We start from the raw sequence: 18,316 nt of genomic DNA, 5'->3' as shown, positions 1-18,316 counted from the left end.
CCTTTTCATCAGAAGCTTAAGTCAATATGGTTTGCAACAGCTCCCTTGCAGTGGAGAGGTGTGATTTGTTTGGAACTGGTATTGTAGAATTCCCATTCTCCTAGTCTTCTCAGGGTTCTGCCATCGTCATCTCCCCCAACCCCATCTCCCACGTGCCCAATGGCAGATTTCAAGTGGGACAGTCCCCTATCTTCTCCTCTGATCCCGCCTCCACGCCTGCCATGGTGTCAATCACCATTCTAGCTCCCTTCCCTGATACCAGTTCTCTACCAATTGCCTTGGCAAGATTGCAGCCCAAAAGCCATAGTAGGCCAGAGTAGCGACCGAACTTCCTACAGCAAATCCACCATCAGGGACAACAGCCTTAGCAGAGCAAGATCTGGGAGGAGTGAAGGGGAGGGATAAGGAGAGGTAGCCGAGAAATCCAAGAGAAAGGATCAGCTGCAACCTTCAGATAATGAGAGCAGGCTAGCCTTCTCTCCAGGGAGCAGTGGGACCTGTGGAGAAAAAAGGCGAGTGGAGACCACGGGTAACATAAGGTATGGATGGATGCCCCACGTGTGCAACTGAACATATATTTGCACACACTTGCTCCTGAGTCAGCCTGCAAATATACATGCTCCTAATGTATACATCCCATGCACGCACCTGCACACATGCACCCCTACACATAGGCCTGCACACACAAGGGCTCACTCACAAACACCCACCACAAATCTGCATGCTCAAACTCACTCATACATAAACACACATATTTTGCATATATATCTTCACTCATGCACATATACACACACCGTGGGGTACCCGTCCACACATGCATATACAAATTTACTTCCTCCTACATACATACTATACATACACATATGTACATACTCACACATAGGGCTGCTGCTTCTCACACGGCCTGTGCACATCTGCCTACATGTTAGCACTGACATACTCACTTATGCTTCCCTGCACTCATACCAGCAAATAATCTGTACTTGCTTGTGCACAACCACACACATGCCTGCAAATATATACATAAACCCTTGCACCCCTGTACAGAGACACCCTTAGCCCTGGTCCTGGGGTGTGGATGGTGCTGCCCTCTGTTGGAGACAGCGGATAAGCTCCTTCCGGTTGTCTAGAATGGTGTCAAAGCTCTCCTGCAGACGGGCCTGCTGGTCAACCAACTGGTGCTGCAGGCCCCGGATCCACTGGAGCAGGGCCAGGCGACGGTACATCACCAAGTGCACATGGTGCTTCTCCTTCTCCTGCTCTTTATAGCGCTCTTGAGCCTGCAGCTGCTGTACGGCCTGGGCCACCGAGGGCAGAAGGGGAGCTGGAGGGCCAGGGCCAGGAGGGGTCCCACAGGCAGGCTCAGGGCTACAGCTAGGGCTGTCAATGCTCAGGGAGCTGCTGGCATAGCCATTGTCCTCCAGAGGGGAGCAGACTGTGCTGGCACCACCCATCTTCTCAGGCCCAGCTCCAGGTATCTCTGCCCCCTCTGGTGGGCTGCGGACCTCCCCCTCAGGGAGTCCAGGATCCTGGAAGGCCTGGTTGTCAGAGGGCAACTCAGAGAAGCTCCTCGTCAGTATGGGTTCCACTTGGCCTGGCATCCCATGCCAATTCTCATTGGTATCTTTGGCACTTGCCATGAAGTTGGAGTTGCTGTCTGGTTGAAGCTCGGGCTGACATACTCCAGGAGGCGGGTCCCCCAGGAACTGCCCCCCTTCAGCTACCCCTGGTTGGATGGCAAACATCTGGTCTGTCAAAGGGAAGCAGAGAATGAGTCAGAGCAGGACAGGGTGGGGTGCCTGAAGTCGAAGCAGCCTGGCAGCAGGGACAAGGCTGCTCCTTTCCCTTGGCTCTGGTAACACCTCCCTTGGTGGTTTTCCTCTTCCCTCTCTGACTGCTGATTCTGTCTCCTCACAGGGTTTCCCGCAGCCCTGAGGCAGGCTGTCCTCTGATCTCTCTGCCTCTAGTTAAAAATGTAAGTTTGTCATGGCTCCCTCCCTAACCTCCTGCTAACCCTCTTCCCGGCCTGCAAGGCGTGCTTCATCTGGCCCCTGCCCACTGCTCCAGACTTGCCTCTTGCCACTCTGCCTCCACACTGCTCAGAGATCTCCAGACACACCATTATTCTCCTCATACAACTCCCTGGGCCTATAATATCCTTCCTCTCCCCTTCCCTCTCAGCTCTTCCCTTCTGCACCCAGCAAATTCCTTTTCATACTTCAAAACGCAGCTCTAGTACGCCCACTTCCCTGAAGCTATCCTGATATCCTCCCCACTGCCCTGATATACACAAACACACACAGTTAACTATGCCTTCCTCAGGATCCCCACTGCCCTGGGTACATGCTGTCTTACTCATGTTTGTTTCTTGTCCCCGGCACATAGTTTATGAGCAATAAATGTCTATTCAGCTTTTTTTGGTTTTTGTTTTCTATCTTGTAATAGCAGCTTACTGGCTCCCTAGCTAGACATGGAATTCCTCTATATACCCTCCATCATATTCAGGAGCCAGCACAGAACGTGGCACTAAGCAGGCATCAGCACATCCTTGCAGAGTGAGTAAGTGAATGGGGGAGGGGGGCTGCAGTGGGATAGCTCTGCTCAGGGAGACGGGCCAAGACTAGCAGAGACTACTGCTGGCTGCCCAGGGCTGGAAGAGCTGGGTTGGGTTCCCTCCTCTGCCCAGTGAGGAAGCCCTTCTCCCACTGACAAGCCTCTCTTCTGACCTTGCCCCTTCCCTCCGTGTCTAGTACTATCCCGGGTCCCTGCCTCTGGCTTGCTCCATCCTGAGGCCCTAGAGAGAGAACACACCACATTATTCTTTCCTCCCCAATAACCGACTTCTCCCAAAATTAGGGTTTAAATTGACAAGAAGTTCCTACTGACCATAAACTACTAGGATTAGAAAAAGTGGGGATCAGTAAGAATGAGGGAGAGTGTAAGTGGAGATGGCAGGGACCCTCCCCACATCCAGGTGGGAAGAAGTCCTGGGGGCAATGGTGTAGGGAGGGTCCCTTCGTAATCTACAGACTCCATCCCGCCAAGCAAGGTGCCTGGAGATGTCCCCGCCCAAATGTTTTCTATTTCCTAAATTTGGGCGGGGCCGTGAAGGCAGCTGGAATGAGGTGGGGTCTTGTTAAGGACCTAGGGGTTCTCGGAGACGGTAACATGGGAACCGAGACACCCCAGGCTTCTCTCTAAGCTAATCCACAATTTGTGTGTGGGAGAGCGCTCTGTAAGGATGTGGGGAGGCGGCCTCCCTTCCTGTCTACCCTTGCGGGAAAGGGAGACTACCCCCAGGAGACAGAGGATACTGACCGTCCATCCCTAATCTCTCCAAAAGAGGCAGCTGGGCAGAGGCTGTGACCCCCGCCCCCTGCTAGGGTCCAAGGCCTCCCGCTCCGGGCCCCGACTCACAGCCTCGAGGTGCCGCCCCGCCCGGCTGGCTCTGGTTCCGAGCGCCCGCGGCGAGAACTCGTCCCTCGGGGCTGGGCGGAGGGGAGGGTAGAGGAATCCCTCGGCTTGGGCGTCCACGCGGGCCGGCGCGTGGGGTGTGGGATCCCGGGCCGTGAGCCCAATGCAAGCCGGGACTGCCGAGTCAGGCGGCGTCAGCGCGGCGGGGCGGGGCAGCCTGGCCCACGTGTGCCGGTTCGGTTTTCCGCGGAGCCGTGCGCCTGCCGGAGCGTCGGAATCGCCTCCCCCGCCTTCGGCAGCCTGGATCGAGGCCTTGCAGGTCCTGTTTAATTACCTAACTGCATTTACTGGGTCGCTCCGATCGGTTTTCCTCACTGCAGATACAGTGACATTTTCAGAATGAAAATCTGATCATGTCACCACCCTCCTGCCTAAAACCCTTCAATGGCTTCCGCATTGCAGGGTAAATACCAAGGCTGCAGCCGCAGGGCTCTGAGCATCCTGCTCTATCTCTCCAGCTTCAGCCTTTGCCCTTCAGTCTCTGGAACTGGGTCTCATGCTTCTTTCTGCCACACTGCTCCCTCTGCCTAAAATTCTCTTCCCCCTCTCATATTCAAGATCTCTTTTCAGATAAACCTTCTCTGACCTCCTAGGCCGGATTAGTTCCCCCTTTTATATTATCCCAGGGCATTTTGATCCTTTTCTTGACAGCATCTATCATAATTTGAAGTTATATGTTCATTTTGTGCTTATTTAATTAAAGTCACTTACTGAACAGAGTAATTGCTTACTCTAATGATAAGACCAAAAAGCACTGGCTGCTGTTAGGGAGAGGCAGCCCCAGAAAGAAGTCTGGGACAAGTTTAGCCTTTAGGGCACATGAGCTTCCAGGAGGTCCCTTCCTACCCCCCAGCTTTACTGAGTAAACCAAGCAATTGGCTATACCTTCCTCCTGCTACCCCCTCCATGCCACCAATTAAAAACAAACAAAACAAAACTCCTATGGATTCATCTTTGAATCATAATACATTTAAAAATACCCTTGTTTTTCCCGCCTCCCTTTCTTTTGCTTTTTTTGTTTTAAAAGAATAATTTGAGTCTGATCTCCATAACGAGGCATCCTCTTCCATTTCCAACTTAATTCCAGTTTACCATTCTGCAACCTAGAGATTAAATGGCAAATTAAATCACACCAACAAATCCTATATACAAAATAAGGGAAATGGAAGAGAAAAAAAACATTTCATGATTACGACAACTCCTATTTTAAGAGGGAAAGGAAATAAAAAGGAAAAGGCAGAAGTAACTCAAGTTTTGGACACTCCCCCAGCTAAAAATATACACGTGGAGACCTGAGCCCCATTTCTACATCAGGTCCTAACTAGTCTCCCTTTTCCCTTATCCACTGCAAGTTCCCCTTACCTTCAGCGGGAGTTTTTTTCCTTATGAGGTGACCCAAATCCTCACTTGTAAAGTCTCTGAGCTTTGGTGGTCTGCAGTGATACAGGTCTTCCTATGTCATAAAGTCACAACAAAATCTAATTGTTTGTTTGGTGGGCCCTGAATAGCTCCTCCTCATACCTCTCCTGTCTCTCCCAGCTCTAATTAGGTGGGTCATATGGAAGCCTGATGAATCTAGGAATAGGACTCCCACTCTACGTATCAGAGTCCTTCTCTGGGACTTTTTGAAATAAAATTAAAGAAAGACAGAGCAGGGAAGATGTGAGCCTAGGGCTGTAACAATCACATTTCCTGCCAAATAGAAGTCAGTCTGTCGTAGGAGAAAATAGTGCTGACATACAGACACAGAAAGACAGAAGTCCTGGTGATGGTCCTGTCCCTGTTTCCTGAGGCCTTGGTATACCTTGCAGCAAGCCCCTTATTTTGCCAAGCCTAACTTGAGTGGAATTTCTTTCACTGGCAATCAAAAGAATCTTGATTAATACAAGAGCACAAGGTGGTCCCCTGGGTCCCACTGAGGCACCTCTCAGCGCTCATTAAGTAGTAGCAACTCTGTTTCCCCTTAATAGCCATTATCAGCCTACAAGTGTGACCTCCTTTCTTCTATTCCTCTAGTATTATGAGGAGCCCAAAACGCAGTGGAATCATCTCTGCATTCCCTGGTTAGAAACATTTCTCCCTAGATGCTAAAACCTCCTGAACCGCAGAATGTCGAATATCAGAGACAGGAAGCAAACTCTCTGAGAAAGTCATTAGGTACAATCACATAACATGCCACACCTACCTCTACCTCTTCCTATGTATTCTGGTTACAAAAGAAACAAGAATTATATATTGATTGTTGATCTAAAGCCTATATTTTACTCAGCATGCAATAACCTGACATAGCTGAGTCATCAGTTGGTCACTCCATTGTTCTATAAAGCTGATTATTTCTAAATAACATAATACCTGACAGGTAAAGTGAATTCCAAGGGCATCAGAATGTAGCTTCTCTTTTCTTAGGCAAGGATAATCTGGGGTGGGATACTCTAGCACGTATAATTAATGCAGTAAGTGCTCAGACAGTGGTCCTGGCAGCTCCATGACTTTCAAGAGAGCTGGGAGCCTGGAGGACAAAAACCCCCAGGAAGGCAGGGGCATCCATGACCACAGAAAAGCAGATACACAGATGTCTGTTATTCAGTTACCAGAGGCTTCTTCAGTCAGGATGCCAGGGAATCAGTCACCCCAGGTGAAGGGGTGTCTGTAGCTGTGTCCACCCAGCTACATAGATTGCAGGGACTTAACTGGCAGGGACACAGAAATCACCAGAGATGGACAGTACCAGCCCAAACAGGGCTCTGCAGAAGGCCAGCCCATCATGAAGATTTAGCAGTGGGCGGTGAGTCGCTATCTTGGTGAGCAGACAGATGTCAGAGCCAAGACTGGCTAGCAGTGAGTAGCCAGATCCAGGCCCTAGGGGCCTGGGATGTTAGGCAAGGAGACAAGGGAGGCTGAGAGGAATTTCTACTTCAGGGAATAGGACCGGCATGAGTTCCTCTATAGGTGGATAAATGTCAGTACTCCCAGGAAAAAAGAGATGGCTAGGATCAAGGTGTTTTAATCTCAAGGACCTTGCCCCTTCCCATTCATTTATTCACATTCAGGACACAGTTACACAGGGCTACTTTGTGCCAGGTAATGTGCTGAGGATTAAGAGCAGAATCAGAAGTGATGGTGGCCTCGGAGAGCTCTCTGTTTAGAAAGGGAAATAGAAAAGAGTGGGCTGTACAACGTGATAGGTCCTACAACAGAGCTAGAAGGCAAAAGTAATGAGCCCAAAAGACGGGAAGGAAAAGGTTTCACAGAGGTGATATATATATATATTTTTTTTTTGCGGTATGCGGGCCTCTCACTGTTGTGGCCTCTCCCATTGCGGAGCATAGGCTCCAGACGTGCAGGCTCTCACTGTTGTGGCCTCTCCCATTGCGGAGCATAGGCTCCAGACGTGCAGGCTCAGCGGCCATGGCTCACAGGCCCAGCCGCTCCACGGCATGTGGGATCTTCCCAGACCGGGGCACGAACCCATGTTCCCTGCATTGGCAGGCGAACTCTCAACCACTGCGCCACCAGGGAAGCCCCACAGAGGTGATATTTGAGCCAGGTTTTGAAGGATGAATAGAAGCTCACCAAGAGAAAGCAGAAGGCAGCGGAAACTGTATGCAGTGTGCGTGTTCAGATAACACAGAGGAGGCCAGTGTGGCTGGAGCTTGGGAGGAAATGGAGATGCGAGATGAGGCTGGAGGATGAAGTTGGCCCAGTTGTGAAAGGCCTTAACCAGCATTCCAAGGAGCTTGGGCTTCATCCTGTGAAGGCAGGGAAATAACTGAGGAAGCCCCCAAAGATTCCACATCAAAACAAAGCACAGGCATCTAATCCTGGGGGACAAGCTCCATTGTGACCTGCTTTTTTCTTTTCCTGAGCTCATATCATCTGTCAACTTCCCACATAGCTTTGGGAACTTGGACAAATCAAAGCATTTTAACCCTTTTAGGTTAAATAAAAATAACATGCCTTGAACATTGTTAAATAACATTAAAATTGTGAACACTGTTACTTGGGCTCCTAAGGCCAGGCAGAGCCCTGGAGGACCTTTGAAGTACCTGAGAGCCCTTAAGGCAGAAAAAAACCATTCTCCGGAATTAGCTCAGCTCAGGAAAGGAAGGCCTAGGAAGCTGGTGACCTAGTTGTTTTGTTCATCCATTTCTCTACCACCTCTTAAAGGTAAAGTGTCACTCTAATCTATCCAGAAATTGATGTGTGATCACCTTAGGTAAGATGTGTCCCTTCTCCACCCCCAACATGGCTGTTTTCTCAGCTGTAAAATGAGGGAGTGGTACATCAGATCTGAAGTTTTACAGGTTTTTTTTCTTAAGCCTTAGAATCATCCTTTTCCAACAAAATCTTTGTAATATACCTAGTTTGAGATCTCTCCTGCCCGGAACCATCCACCCTGAACAGCTCCTGAGGGACCTCCCAGGAAGCTGTTTTTTGTTTTGTTTTGTTTTGTTTTGTTTTGCGGTATGCCGGCCTCTCACTGCTGTGGCCTCTCCCGCTGCGGAGCACAGGCTCCGGACGTGAAGGCCCAGCGGCCATGGCTTATGGGCCCAGCCGCTCCGCGGCATGTGGGATCTTCCCGGACTGGGGCACGAACCTGCACGAACCTGCGTCCCCTGCATCGGCAGGCGGACTCCCAGCCACTGCACCACCAGGGAAGCCCCCCAGGAAGCTTTTAAAGCTCAGTGGGGCAGTTCCAAATGTACTGCTCCACATTAACCTGGGAGATGAATTTCTCTACCCAAGCCCCCGTGCATCCTCCCTCCTGACCCTGAAGGGAAAAAGGAGAAACTGAGGTGTGTTTTGGAGATGCTGGAAGCCTGAAAGTTAGCATAGACTCTTTCTCCCCAATGCACCCAAATGGTAAATAGCCTCTCTTCCACCAGGAGCCCAGAGAAGCCAAATCCAAGGTCCCAGAGCCCACAACAGAGTGAGGTAGAGAAGCGGATCTGAAGGGAGAATGAGAGAAGGGAGTGCCTGTTCCACCCCCTTCCTAGCAGCTGCCTCCATGGGCTCCATAACCCCCCTGCTCTCTCCTCCACCCACCCATTCATCAGCAGGAGGGCACGCTATCAGCACAGCCTTTCAGGGACTGACAGGTCCTTTCTGGGTGCCCCCCACATGTAACCACTTAACCTCCGGCACAAAGGGCCAGGCTGAATGGGCCTGAAGCTGGTGGCTCGTGCGGAGGGGGAGGCCTCAATAGGACTTGGGGAGCTGGGTGTATAAACTGCTCTGCTCCAGCAGCCCTCAATGGAGGAGCTGGAGTCGGGGCATGTGCCGAGGGGAGGAGCCCGGCAGCTGCATCCCACCCCTGAACAATGATTTATTCATTCTTCTGGCACACACAGAGAAAACAGACTGGGGGAACGTGGCTCCACAAATCGCCCTCGGCCTCAGCTGATTCCCACCACAATCAGGCAGTCACCATGCCCTGTCCCACCCTGCCCCTCCCGTTCTCCATAAGGGAGTAGAGTACACCATGGGAGGCCTTTAGTAGCCTGAAGGTCAGGCAGGCATGCTCTTTGAATAGGCTCCACTCAATCTCAATCTCCCTCTCTGAAAGCTTCCTCGTCAGGTTTTCCTCATACCCATTTCACAGCCAGAGAAACTCTTGCAGGAAAAAAAAAAAAGGCACATAGCTTGGCCTGTCTCAGGACTGCCCCAGGGGAAGGGCTGAGAAAGAAGCAGGAAGTTGGGGAGCTTAGCCTAGAAATAACTGACTAGTAATGGGAATGCAATAAAGGCTTGCTGATAAGTTAATGGCATTCTCTAGCCACATCTGGCTCCAATTCCTGGAAGAATCTTCAGGAGAAATTTGGGGAGTAGGGAACAGAATGAAGGCAGGTAAGCAAAGATGCTAAAACCAGTAGACCAAAAAAAAAAAAAAATGTCGGGTCGGTGGTTTCAGGAAGCTAAATTGTGACAAGAATAAATTCGCTTTTGCCCTCCTACCTCCATACCTCAAGTCATCAGAGCCAGTTCTCACAGAAAAATCATCATAATAAATAAAACTAAAAAATCAATAATGTTAGCAGAACAGGGAGAACCAGATTGAAGTGACCATCCTCAGACTGGCCCCTGGGCCTCCTATCCCCAAGCTCATAATTACCTTGTCACACAGAAAACAAATCTATTGTGGATGGTGAGTGTGGAGAGGTGGGAGATCCTGGGCAAGGAGGTTGCCCACTGAGGAGGGGGATGGGGTCCGCATTAGGAAGACAGATTGGCCTTGGCACTGGGGTGGGAGGGGGCCGTGTTGAGACTGACAAAACTAAGGCCTAGACAGTTTCCCAAAGTTTTCTTCCCTTAGGAGGGTGATCCTGCCTAATACTCAGTACTAGCGGTGGGAAATTGGAGGGGGCTGGGGGAAAGACCTCCAAGCCCACCCCACTGAGCCTCAGGAGGACGGGTTGCTATGCTGCTGCTGCCCTCTGGTGGACATAAAAAGGCAGCATGGACATCTCCAACGCTGGAAACAAATGCTGGAAACTGCAAAGGAGTCTCAGTCCTTTCCTGTCCTAAAGCCTTGGCCACCAGAACTAGCACACTCATAGGCTGGATTCCCCAGGAAGCAGACTCAGACAGTTTAGGACGCCGCCCTTGGGATCAACATCTGTGGAAGTGAGGGGAAAGGAGCTGAACTACCATACAGGTCCATGACAGCCTCAGCCAACCCCCCAGCAAGCTCTGAAGTGAGAATGGGCCCTTTAGAATTGTCCCAAAATGAGCTGAGGTGGCCAGGCCTTTACACTCCTGTCATCACTGGATGTGGGCTGTGCTGGAATGGGGCGTGAGCGTTGGGTAAGGGGTTCTCTGCAGCTAAGGCTGTCCCCTCACTGAAGGCTGTCTGCAGAGGGGCCAGCAAAGCCTTCACCAAAGGGGATAGGGTGGTGCATCACGGGGTCTACCCCACATACCACAGATACTCATTAAACATGTGTTAAATGAATGGCAGGGTTAGATCATGCCTCAGGCTCCAGGCTCCACAGGACAGCCCACAAGCCTGTTATTCAAGCTGTTACGCACTGACTTTTGGAAATGGTCAAGGGAGCCTTCATGCTCCAATTCACGGATTCATTCATTCAACAAGCACTCACTGAGATTTACTATGTGCTGGACCTGGAGGCAGACACTTTACAAATTTCTCAAATTTAATCCTCACAACTGTGGAGCTAGTTAACTCAGATTATACAGATGAGATCAAGTTATTAAGTGGCTATCACAGTCTGATGGCACTGTGACAATGGGTGAGTGGCCGGGCAGGGCTCAGTGACAAATGACACTCAAAATGCGACAAGTGCTCTTGCTGCTGCCAAAGATTCTTCAGGCCAGAAAGGGTCTTGGCTCTGTTCTGTGAGTGTGCATGTGTGTATGTAGAGAGAGGGCTCTATGATTTCAGCCAGAACATTTCCTCTATTGCAGCCAAGAGTCATGCCTCCATAGCCTCCTGCTTTAGTTCCTTCCTAATAATGTTGCTGCCCAGAGGTAACAGAACCACAAGCTTTAAAAATTCCTGGTTGTAGCCACAGAGCTAGCTCCTTCCCTGGATATTTAATGGACAGACAGCCCTTAACCCGCAGTGTTCTTTGGCCATAATATCATCACAAAGTTATGAAAGGGTAAGTTCTTCCCCTAATGTCTAACTTGCATAACTGCTGTGATCATTTTGGAATGATAACATTGAAGGGACAAGAGGTGGACCGGGTCTCTGCTCTTGAAACCTCTCTGTACCCTGACACTCTCAGTAAGCCAGTGGATCTGTGGGAGGAGGCAAGGGCAGGAGAGCTAGAGAAAGCTGTCGGCTGCTGTTCTGCTACAGCCCTGACATGTTCTCATTCTTGGCCAATTAAACCTTTCAGCACTCCCAGCCACCAATATACAGATTTTAGTTTTCTCATTTAGATTGTAATCATAAAGAACTTGAAGGAAAAAGAGGGAGGGGGAAAGCTTGGATGTTATGGAGGGATTTCCGGGTCTGACTACAGAGACATAAAATACTTTCAATACTCCTCACCCCCTCCCAACCATACACACACACACAAACACACACACACACACACACACACTCTCTCTCTCTCTCTCTCTCTCTCTCTCTCTCTCTCTCTCTCTCTCTCTCTCTCTCATATACCTTTCCTCCTGGGCCCCCAGAACCTAATTTTTCACGTTTGGAAAACCCAGATGATTTTTGCCTGGGTCCATCTGGTTTTCCAAATAACCTGTCTTTTTGATAAATAGCATAAGTTAGACAAGACAAACAAAGAGAGGGGTGCGCAGTCCGCTTTTTTCCTTCCTTCAGCCTCTGAGAAAAAGAGATGGGGACTGGAAAACCTACAGGACTCACTCCCAATCCTGACCCTGCACCTTCCACCCCTTAGATTGGGCCCAGTGATTCTCCAGCCTGGAGCTGAGAGCTGCCTCTTCACCCCCACCTCTACCCCACCAGCCATCAAGAATACCAGACTGTGGTTCCTTCTAAAATGAAGGGAGGACTTCCCTGGTGGTCCAGTGGTTAAGAATCCACCTTCCAATGCAGCGGATGCGGGTTCAAGCCCTGGTTGGAGAACTAAGATCCCACACGCTGTGGGGCAACCAAGCCCGTGCACTCTAGAGTCCTTGCACCACAACTAGAGAGAAGCCCGCGTGCTGCAGTGAAGAGCCCAAGCGCTGCAATGAAAGATCCCATACGCCACAACTAGAGAGAAGCCTGAGTGCCGCAACTAGAGAGAAGCCCACATGCCCCAACAAAATATCCCACATGCTGCAACTAACACCCGACGCAGCCAAAAGATAAATAAGTAAAAAATAAGGAAAATAAAGAAAATAAAAAAAAAAAAGAAAGAAGTCCATTTGAAAAAAAGGGGGGAAAGGCTCTGAAGCTTTGTGTAATGTGAATGGAGAACAGTGGATGATAGGAGGTTGGGAGGCACAACTATGTCATGGAGGGTCTTGTAGTTTGAACTTAATCCTGAGTGCACTGGAAGACAGAAGAGGTTTTGAGTGAGGGAGTGGCGTCCTCCTATTTAATTATGCAAATATCGCCCTTTGGCTGCTGTGCACAGATTGGATGGAAAGGAAGCAAAAATGGGAGTGGGGAGATCAGGAGGCTACTGCCAACACCCTGGCAAGAAATTATGGAATCCTGGATTAGGGCAGGTGATTCAAGATGCAATCTGGAAGTAGAAATAACAAGATTTAGAGATTGCTTGATTATGGGAGTAAGGAAGGAGGGATCGAGAATGTCCTTTGGGTTTCCAGCCTGAGTGACTGGGTATGTCGAGGTACCTTTTAGTGAAATGGGAAACACAGGAGGAAGAGCACGTTTTTAGAGAAGGAACATCACATTTTTAAAGATGTCAAGTTTGAGATGCTTATGAGACAACAGGCCTTTGAGGAGTGGTCCACAAAACATGATGCAGTTGTAATATTGGCAAATCCATATGCTTGCAGAGTAGTGTTCGACATAATGCATCCACATACATCTTCCAACAAGCCTCACAGCAACTCTGAGACAGGCATGAATGACTATCCTCATTTTATAGATATAAATGGAGGCTCTGAAAGGTTTGGTATTTTTCATTCACCCTTACAGGGCAATTCCACATTCCAGACCATGTGCCAGGCAGTGAGTAGGACACAAAGGTAGAGGATATAATGCCATCTCAGGGATGATACAATCAGAGAGTATCATGACAATATTCCTCCCAGAAATACTCTCCCCTATTCTGAGGTGTACAAGCCCCACTTGGGGGACAGGAAGCCCCAAGAGATATTACATATATCTCTGGGAGCTAAAACCCTGAAAACACTCACATTGAGCCATTAGAGATTCTCAAAGTGGGTTAAAGTTTGTAGAGAGGCAGTTGAGAATTTGCACAGGAAGCTGAGTACCTTGTCTCTACAGCGCTTTGGTGAGTATAACCTGATGCTTTATGGAAGAGACCCTAGTATGGTTTGTGCAGCTGTGGACTGAATTGTTTAAATGAAGTAAATACCATGTGTCCCTACCTCAGCGTGTGGAACACAGAGGAGGTGAAAGGACTGACACTGAGCACCCTCATCGCCCAGACTCACATGCTCTCATCCCTCCAGGCAGATAATTTCCAAGCTAGTGAAGCTGAGTCCTAGCAGGAGCCACAGCACAGGCCCTGGGCTTCAGTTTCACTAGAATGGAGCTGAAGCTGGAGGCTCAGTGCTCTGGGCACAGGTCATATGGTCAGGTCCCGACTCTCCACCTCAATCTTATTACCAAGGCTTAGCTTGCCTTCTGACAGCTACACTGACATGGGGAAAAGCGACCCAGAGCTTAAGACTCAACTTTTCTTTCTCCAAAGAGTGCTTTCTTTCTGGAGCCTAGAATAGAAACCCTTTGCTCCCTAGATTTCTCAGGCACTGATTTTCTTATCCTTAGTGGTCAATCCTAATACTCTTCTCCATCTCTCCCTGCCAAAAAAGGATACGGGAAAGCAAAAGGGGAGAAATATCCAGCCCTCCTCCCTAGTTCTCTATTGCTTAGCAAGGGCTGCCTAGCCTTGGCCACTGTTTAGGGAGCTCAAAGGGAGGGGCAATAATGCCCACCTTGGACCCACGTCTGCCAATCAAAGGGCTATAACAACAGGCACCATTTATGTAAATTCTCCTCACCTGCCCTGAACCCAAACCACTTGGTTAGTTAATGCGATCAATTCACCAGAGTTGGGAAGACAGTGAGGGGACAATGGCAGCAGCCTCTCACTCCAGTCCCAGAGGCCTCCCCTGAGAGACAGATACCCTGAAAACAAAATGCTCAACATTAGACAGGCTCTGACCTAAGAATGAGCATTCAATCTGGACAGCAAATCCTGCCTTCAAGGCATTGGGATTTATTGAAAAACTACATAACATATTAAAACATTTTCACCATTTATATACATTTTCACCATTACAAGATTACAAATATACAAATGTAAATTCCATCAAAGTCAGCATCTTGCATATTACAAACAACTGTAGAAAACCTATATCCTAATTCCACCAGTTAAACTGGTATTCCTTATCTGCCAGTGAAAAACTGGCACAGTTCATCCAGCTTCCCAAGTCCAGCTCCTGAAAGTGAAACCACAGTATTTACATGAAATGTTTTTCCAAAGCAGCAGTGACACTTGGTTCTGAGAGGAAGAAAAAAAAATCTATCTAAAACTCTGACAGCCTCATGGTAGTTCAGGGAAAATCGGGAGTGGTGGCAATCCTAACAATATTTTGATGAAACTCCAAGATGATCTTTTCTCAAAATAAGTAATGAAGTATTAAATTGTCCTCTGCTCAGGGGACAAACTCAACCCAGTTTAATGCAATAAATAATGATTATATATAACTTCCAGTCAGAATGAGAAGGAAGGTCCTTGAGCAACACTGCTTCAAATCGAAAATTTAGTCCTAAGAGAGAGCTCTCTGCCCCACGGAATATCTAATGTCGACGGACACTGGATGTAACCTTTTATCTTCATCCTCATACTCCAGGAAAGTTGCTCTCTCTGACCTGGGTACCAGTTTGAGTCCTTATTACAAAGGAAGCACAGGTTAATTGGAAATTTGAGACTGCACTGGGAAGAGGCATAAATGAAAATGGAAGGGGCAAAACTAATAAAACAGCCCATGTGTCGATTCCTAGGTCCTCTAAGAAGTCTCTCTTTCACTAAGTCCTGGTCAACATGGTGCAGATCATAGGGGTGTGAAGGAGTCATCCCAGTTTTGACGTTCACTGCTGTCTCTAATTTTCTGTCATGCCACACTTTTTCTTCCTCCAATCACCCCTTTCACCAAAAGTTATCAACCCAGGAAGCTGCTAGGATAAAATGTCAAATATTTAATGGAGGACACCCAGGTATCCCACAAGTTGATGTTGTAAACACTGAAGAATTAAGTTAGTGGCCAACCCAGGAAGTAATACTAGGAAAGAGATGTCCAGAGCCATGCAGTGGAAAGAACTGGAATCTCTGTCCTCAACCTTAATGCACTGATTATGAAGGAAGGGGGGATAATCCACATGAGCATCAATTCCAACCTTCAACGCCAGAAACTTCTCAACGAAGTCTCAACACAGGTGCCGGTGCCCTGTGGTATTAGCTTTCCAAGTATCTGAAGATGCTTTGCTTCGATCCTGAAGCGCTATCATCTGTTTTGAGGCGCTTAGGTGAAGGGGATGTCATTAAAGACAGACCCCTTCTCCTTACCTAGAGAGCAGAGAAAGAGCCAACTCAAGACCTTCATACAAGTACTTAGCTTCACTTAGCCCTTAAGCAGCTCATAGTTAAATCATGGATCATTAGAAAAAAAGAAATAGAAATTTTCCAGGCAAGTTTCAAAGCTGATTACTTACTGCAGGTAGCAATCCCCTTGTACCTTATTGGGAGTGCAAGATTAACACTGCAGCATTTAAGCCTTTAAGCCAGAAATATATGTATATTTTCAATTCAATTCAATCCAATCCAATCCAATCCAATTCAATTCATTCATTCATTCATTCACTCTGCTGTGGAGAGTCACCAAATCAGTTCTCAAATTCCCTACCCGAGGCTTAGATGATTCCTTTGCTGCCTCAGCCTTGACAGGAGAAAGTGTGTGGAAGACAAAGTTTCTTGAATTTCGGGGAGCACTAGGGTTGAGGTCAGACAGGGCAGCCAGTTTCTGAAGCACAGCTTTGGGCTGGTTTAGCAGTGAGCCCGTCTTCAGCTGAGGAAAGAAGAGTCATCAAATTCCTGGTATCAAATTCCAAGTGCCAAGGGAAGAAAGAGAAGTCAGCGCCTCTCTGCCTCCACCAGGTATTGAGGGGACACAGTCCTACCCTGCTCAAGTAGAAAAGAAATGGTAGGCTCCTTTGACACCTACTTCCATTTCTTGCAGCCACCTCCCTCCCCTAATGAAAGAGCATTCCCTTAACTTGACCTGGGCCTTTATAACACTGAAGATCATGACATCAGGCTAACAAGGTCCCCAACCAACCTGGTTGTCACTTCCCGGTTTGGTGGCTTCAAAAGGATTTCTGAATAAAGACTCTGATTCTTGAATAACCACAGTGCGACTGACTGAAAAGAAAAGACAGAGAGGCTTGTTCTGGACAAAGCTGCGTAGAATTACTTTTAAATCTAAACAAGCTAACAAGCCTTTAACTAAACCAATAAACTAAAGCCATAGGAACTCTGATTATTTTATAATCATGACTTGAAAGTACACTTAAGTGGTTTAAGAGAAGACAGACAACTCAGCTGAACTTATTGTCTAATTAACAGTAATAATAAGAAAAAACAAGAGTGGTAAGAGCGTTAAGGAGTGTTTAAGAGCTTCAGCTCTGGGGTTAGGCATATCTGGGTTCAAATTCCAGCTCTAACACTTAAGTATATAATCCTGGGCAACTGAATAAAGAAGCCAGAATTCAATCCTCTGAGCTGCCTTAGAACATAAAGCAAAACCAGCTACATATACTCACAATCACAAAGTCGATACTGCCCAGTAGTCTAAGATGGAAAGAATACTGTCTCTCCCCATCTGAGGGACCTCTTGAAGATAACATTAGACACTGGCCCATGAGTAAGCCGCACCAGCCCCTGAAGGCTGGAGTCACCTATAAGGCTCCAGCACTAACAATCCCGGGGGCCAGACCCTGAGGAGGACTAAGAGCTCACCATTCTTCTGCAGAGCTTTGGCTGTAACTTTCTTGGCCAGCATCATAAACTGACTATCTTCCCCAATGTCCTCTTCTTCAGCTGCAATTTTCCCCTGCTGTGCCTGAAAATAAAAATCAGACAGCATTAACAGAAGCCCACAGCTCCCCCAAATAATTAGTATAGCCTGGAAGCTAGAGTACTTGGGACAGCATTTGTTTTCCTTTTTGCAACTCTTTGTTGCTTTAGACAAAAAAAAAAAAGGATTTTGGACAAAAACATGACTAGAACTGCCCACGGTAACCTTCTCAAAGCACAAAAGAAAATTCAAGGATTAAAAGGGACAGCAGGGCTTCCCTGGTGGCGCGGTGGTTGAGAGTCCGCCTGCCGATGCAGGGGACACGGGTTCGTGCCCCGGTCCTGGAGGATCCCAAATGGCGTGAAGCAGCTGGGCCCATGGGCCGTGGCCGCTGGGCCTGCAGGTCCGGAGCCTGTGCTCCGCAGCGGGATAGGCTACAACAGTGAGAGGCCCGCGTACCGCAAAAAACAACCAAAAATGGGGACAGCAATATATTGCCCAAGATTTTGACGACTATCATGACAAGCTGGGTGACGGAGTGACCTCATAAGTAGGGTCGGAATAGGAGAATTTCTTGCAGGCTTCCTACCTGGTCCCGAAGCCACTGCTCTCGTTCAATTCGCTCCTTCCTCCATCTGGCTTCTGTCTCATCAAGCTGTTCTTCAGTCTGATCATCATCAGAGTCTCTGTGGAACAAGTCCATCTGGGAAGCATCATCTAAAGCAAAGAGTTAAGGCTATTAGCACTCTGCACTCCCCACAAGAGAGGGTGTCTCAACAGACACAAGTGAACCCTTTTCATTTACAATATACTGACACAAGCTTTTCCTATCCATTAACAGAAAATAAAGGTCAAGGCAAGGTCCTCCACAGCTGCCTGCTATAGTTTTGATTTCCTCTTGCTGTCTTAAACTGGACAAACATGTACCTTTGTACAATTTGCTTCTAAAGGCAACAATCAAAATACCTATGTTCTTCCATCGGAATTTCCTCATTCGTCCAGGACCATCACTGTGCAGGTCCCCATCAGCAAGGTACCTTTCTTGGTACAAACGTAACTGTCGCTTATCATCATCCAACATTGTTTTCCTACAACAGGAAAAATATGGTGTTCAAAACCAGGA

The 18,316-nt window shown here is 48.2% G+C and overlaps 2 protein-coding genes across 3 annotated transcripts in view; both read right to left on the bottom strand.

The window, feature by feature from the left end:
* Nucleotides 1-1,055: 1,055 nt before the first annotated feature.
* On the bottom strand, nt 1,056-1,745 carry CUNH1orf216 (chromosome unknown C1orf216 homolog). The gene has a single exon (XM_007453834.1). It carries the CDS (start codon nt 1,743-1,745, stop codon nt 1,056-1,058), a length of 690 nt encoding a protein of 229 aa, XP_007453896.1.
* Nucleotides 1,746-15,575: 13,830 nt separating this feature from the next.
* CLSPN (claspin) overlaps nt 15,576-18,316 on the bottom strand; it is a 28,043-nt gene continuing 25,302 nt past the window's right edge. For both annotated transcript variants that reach the window (XM_007453832.1, XM_007453833.1), the window contains 6 exons: nt 18,160-18,281; nt 17,783-17,910; nt 17,136-17,238; nt 16,456-16,538; nt 16,024-16,185; nt 15,576-15,686 (listed from right to left, as the gene is read on the bottom strand). In XM_007453832.1, the coding sequence (XP_007453894.1) occupies nt 15,576-15,686; nt 16,024-16,185; nt 16,456-16,538; nt 17,136-17,238; nt 17,783-17,910; nt 18,160-18,281 (709 nt within the window). The remainder of the gene's footprint in view (nt 15,687-16,023; nt 16,186-16,455; nt 16,539-17,135; nt 17,239-17,782; nt 17,911-18,159; nt 18,282-18,316) is intronic.

This window comes from Lipotes vexillifer, unplaced genomic scaffold (genome assembly GCF_000442215.2).
Source record: "Lipotes vexillifer unplaced genomic scaffold, Lipotes_vexillifer_v1.1 scaffold213, whole genome shotgun sequence".
Classification (NCBI taxonomy): domain Eukaryota; kingdom Metazoa; phylum Chordata; class Mammalia; order Artiodactyla; family Lipotidae; genus Lipotes; species Lipotes vexillifer.
The sequence above is the reverse complement of the archived record's forward strand: the minus strand, read 5'-3'. Positions and strand labels throughout refer to the sequence as shown.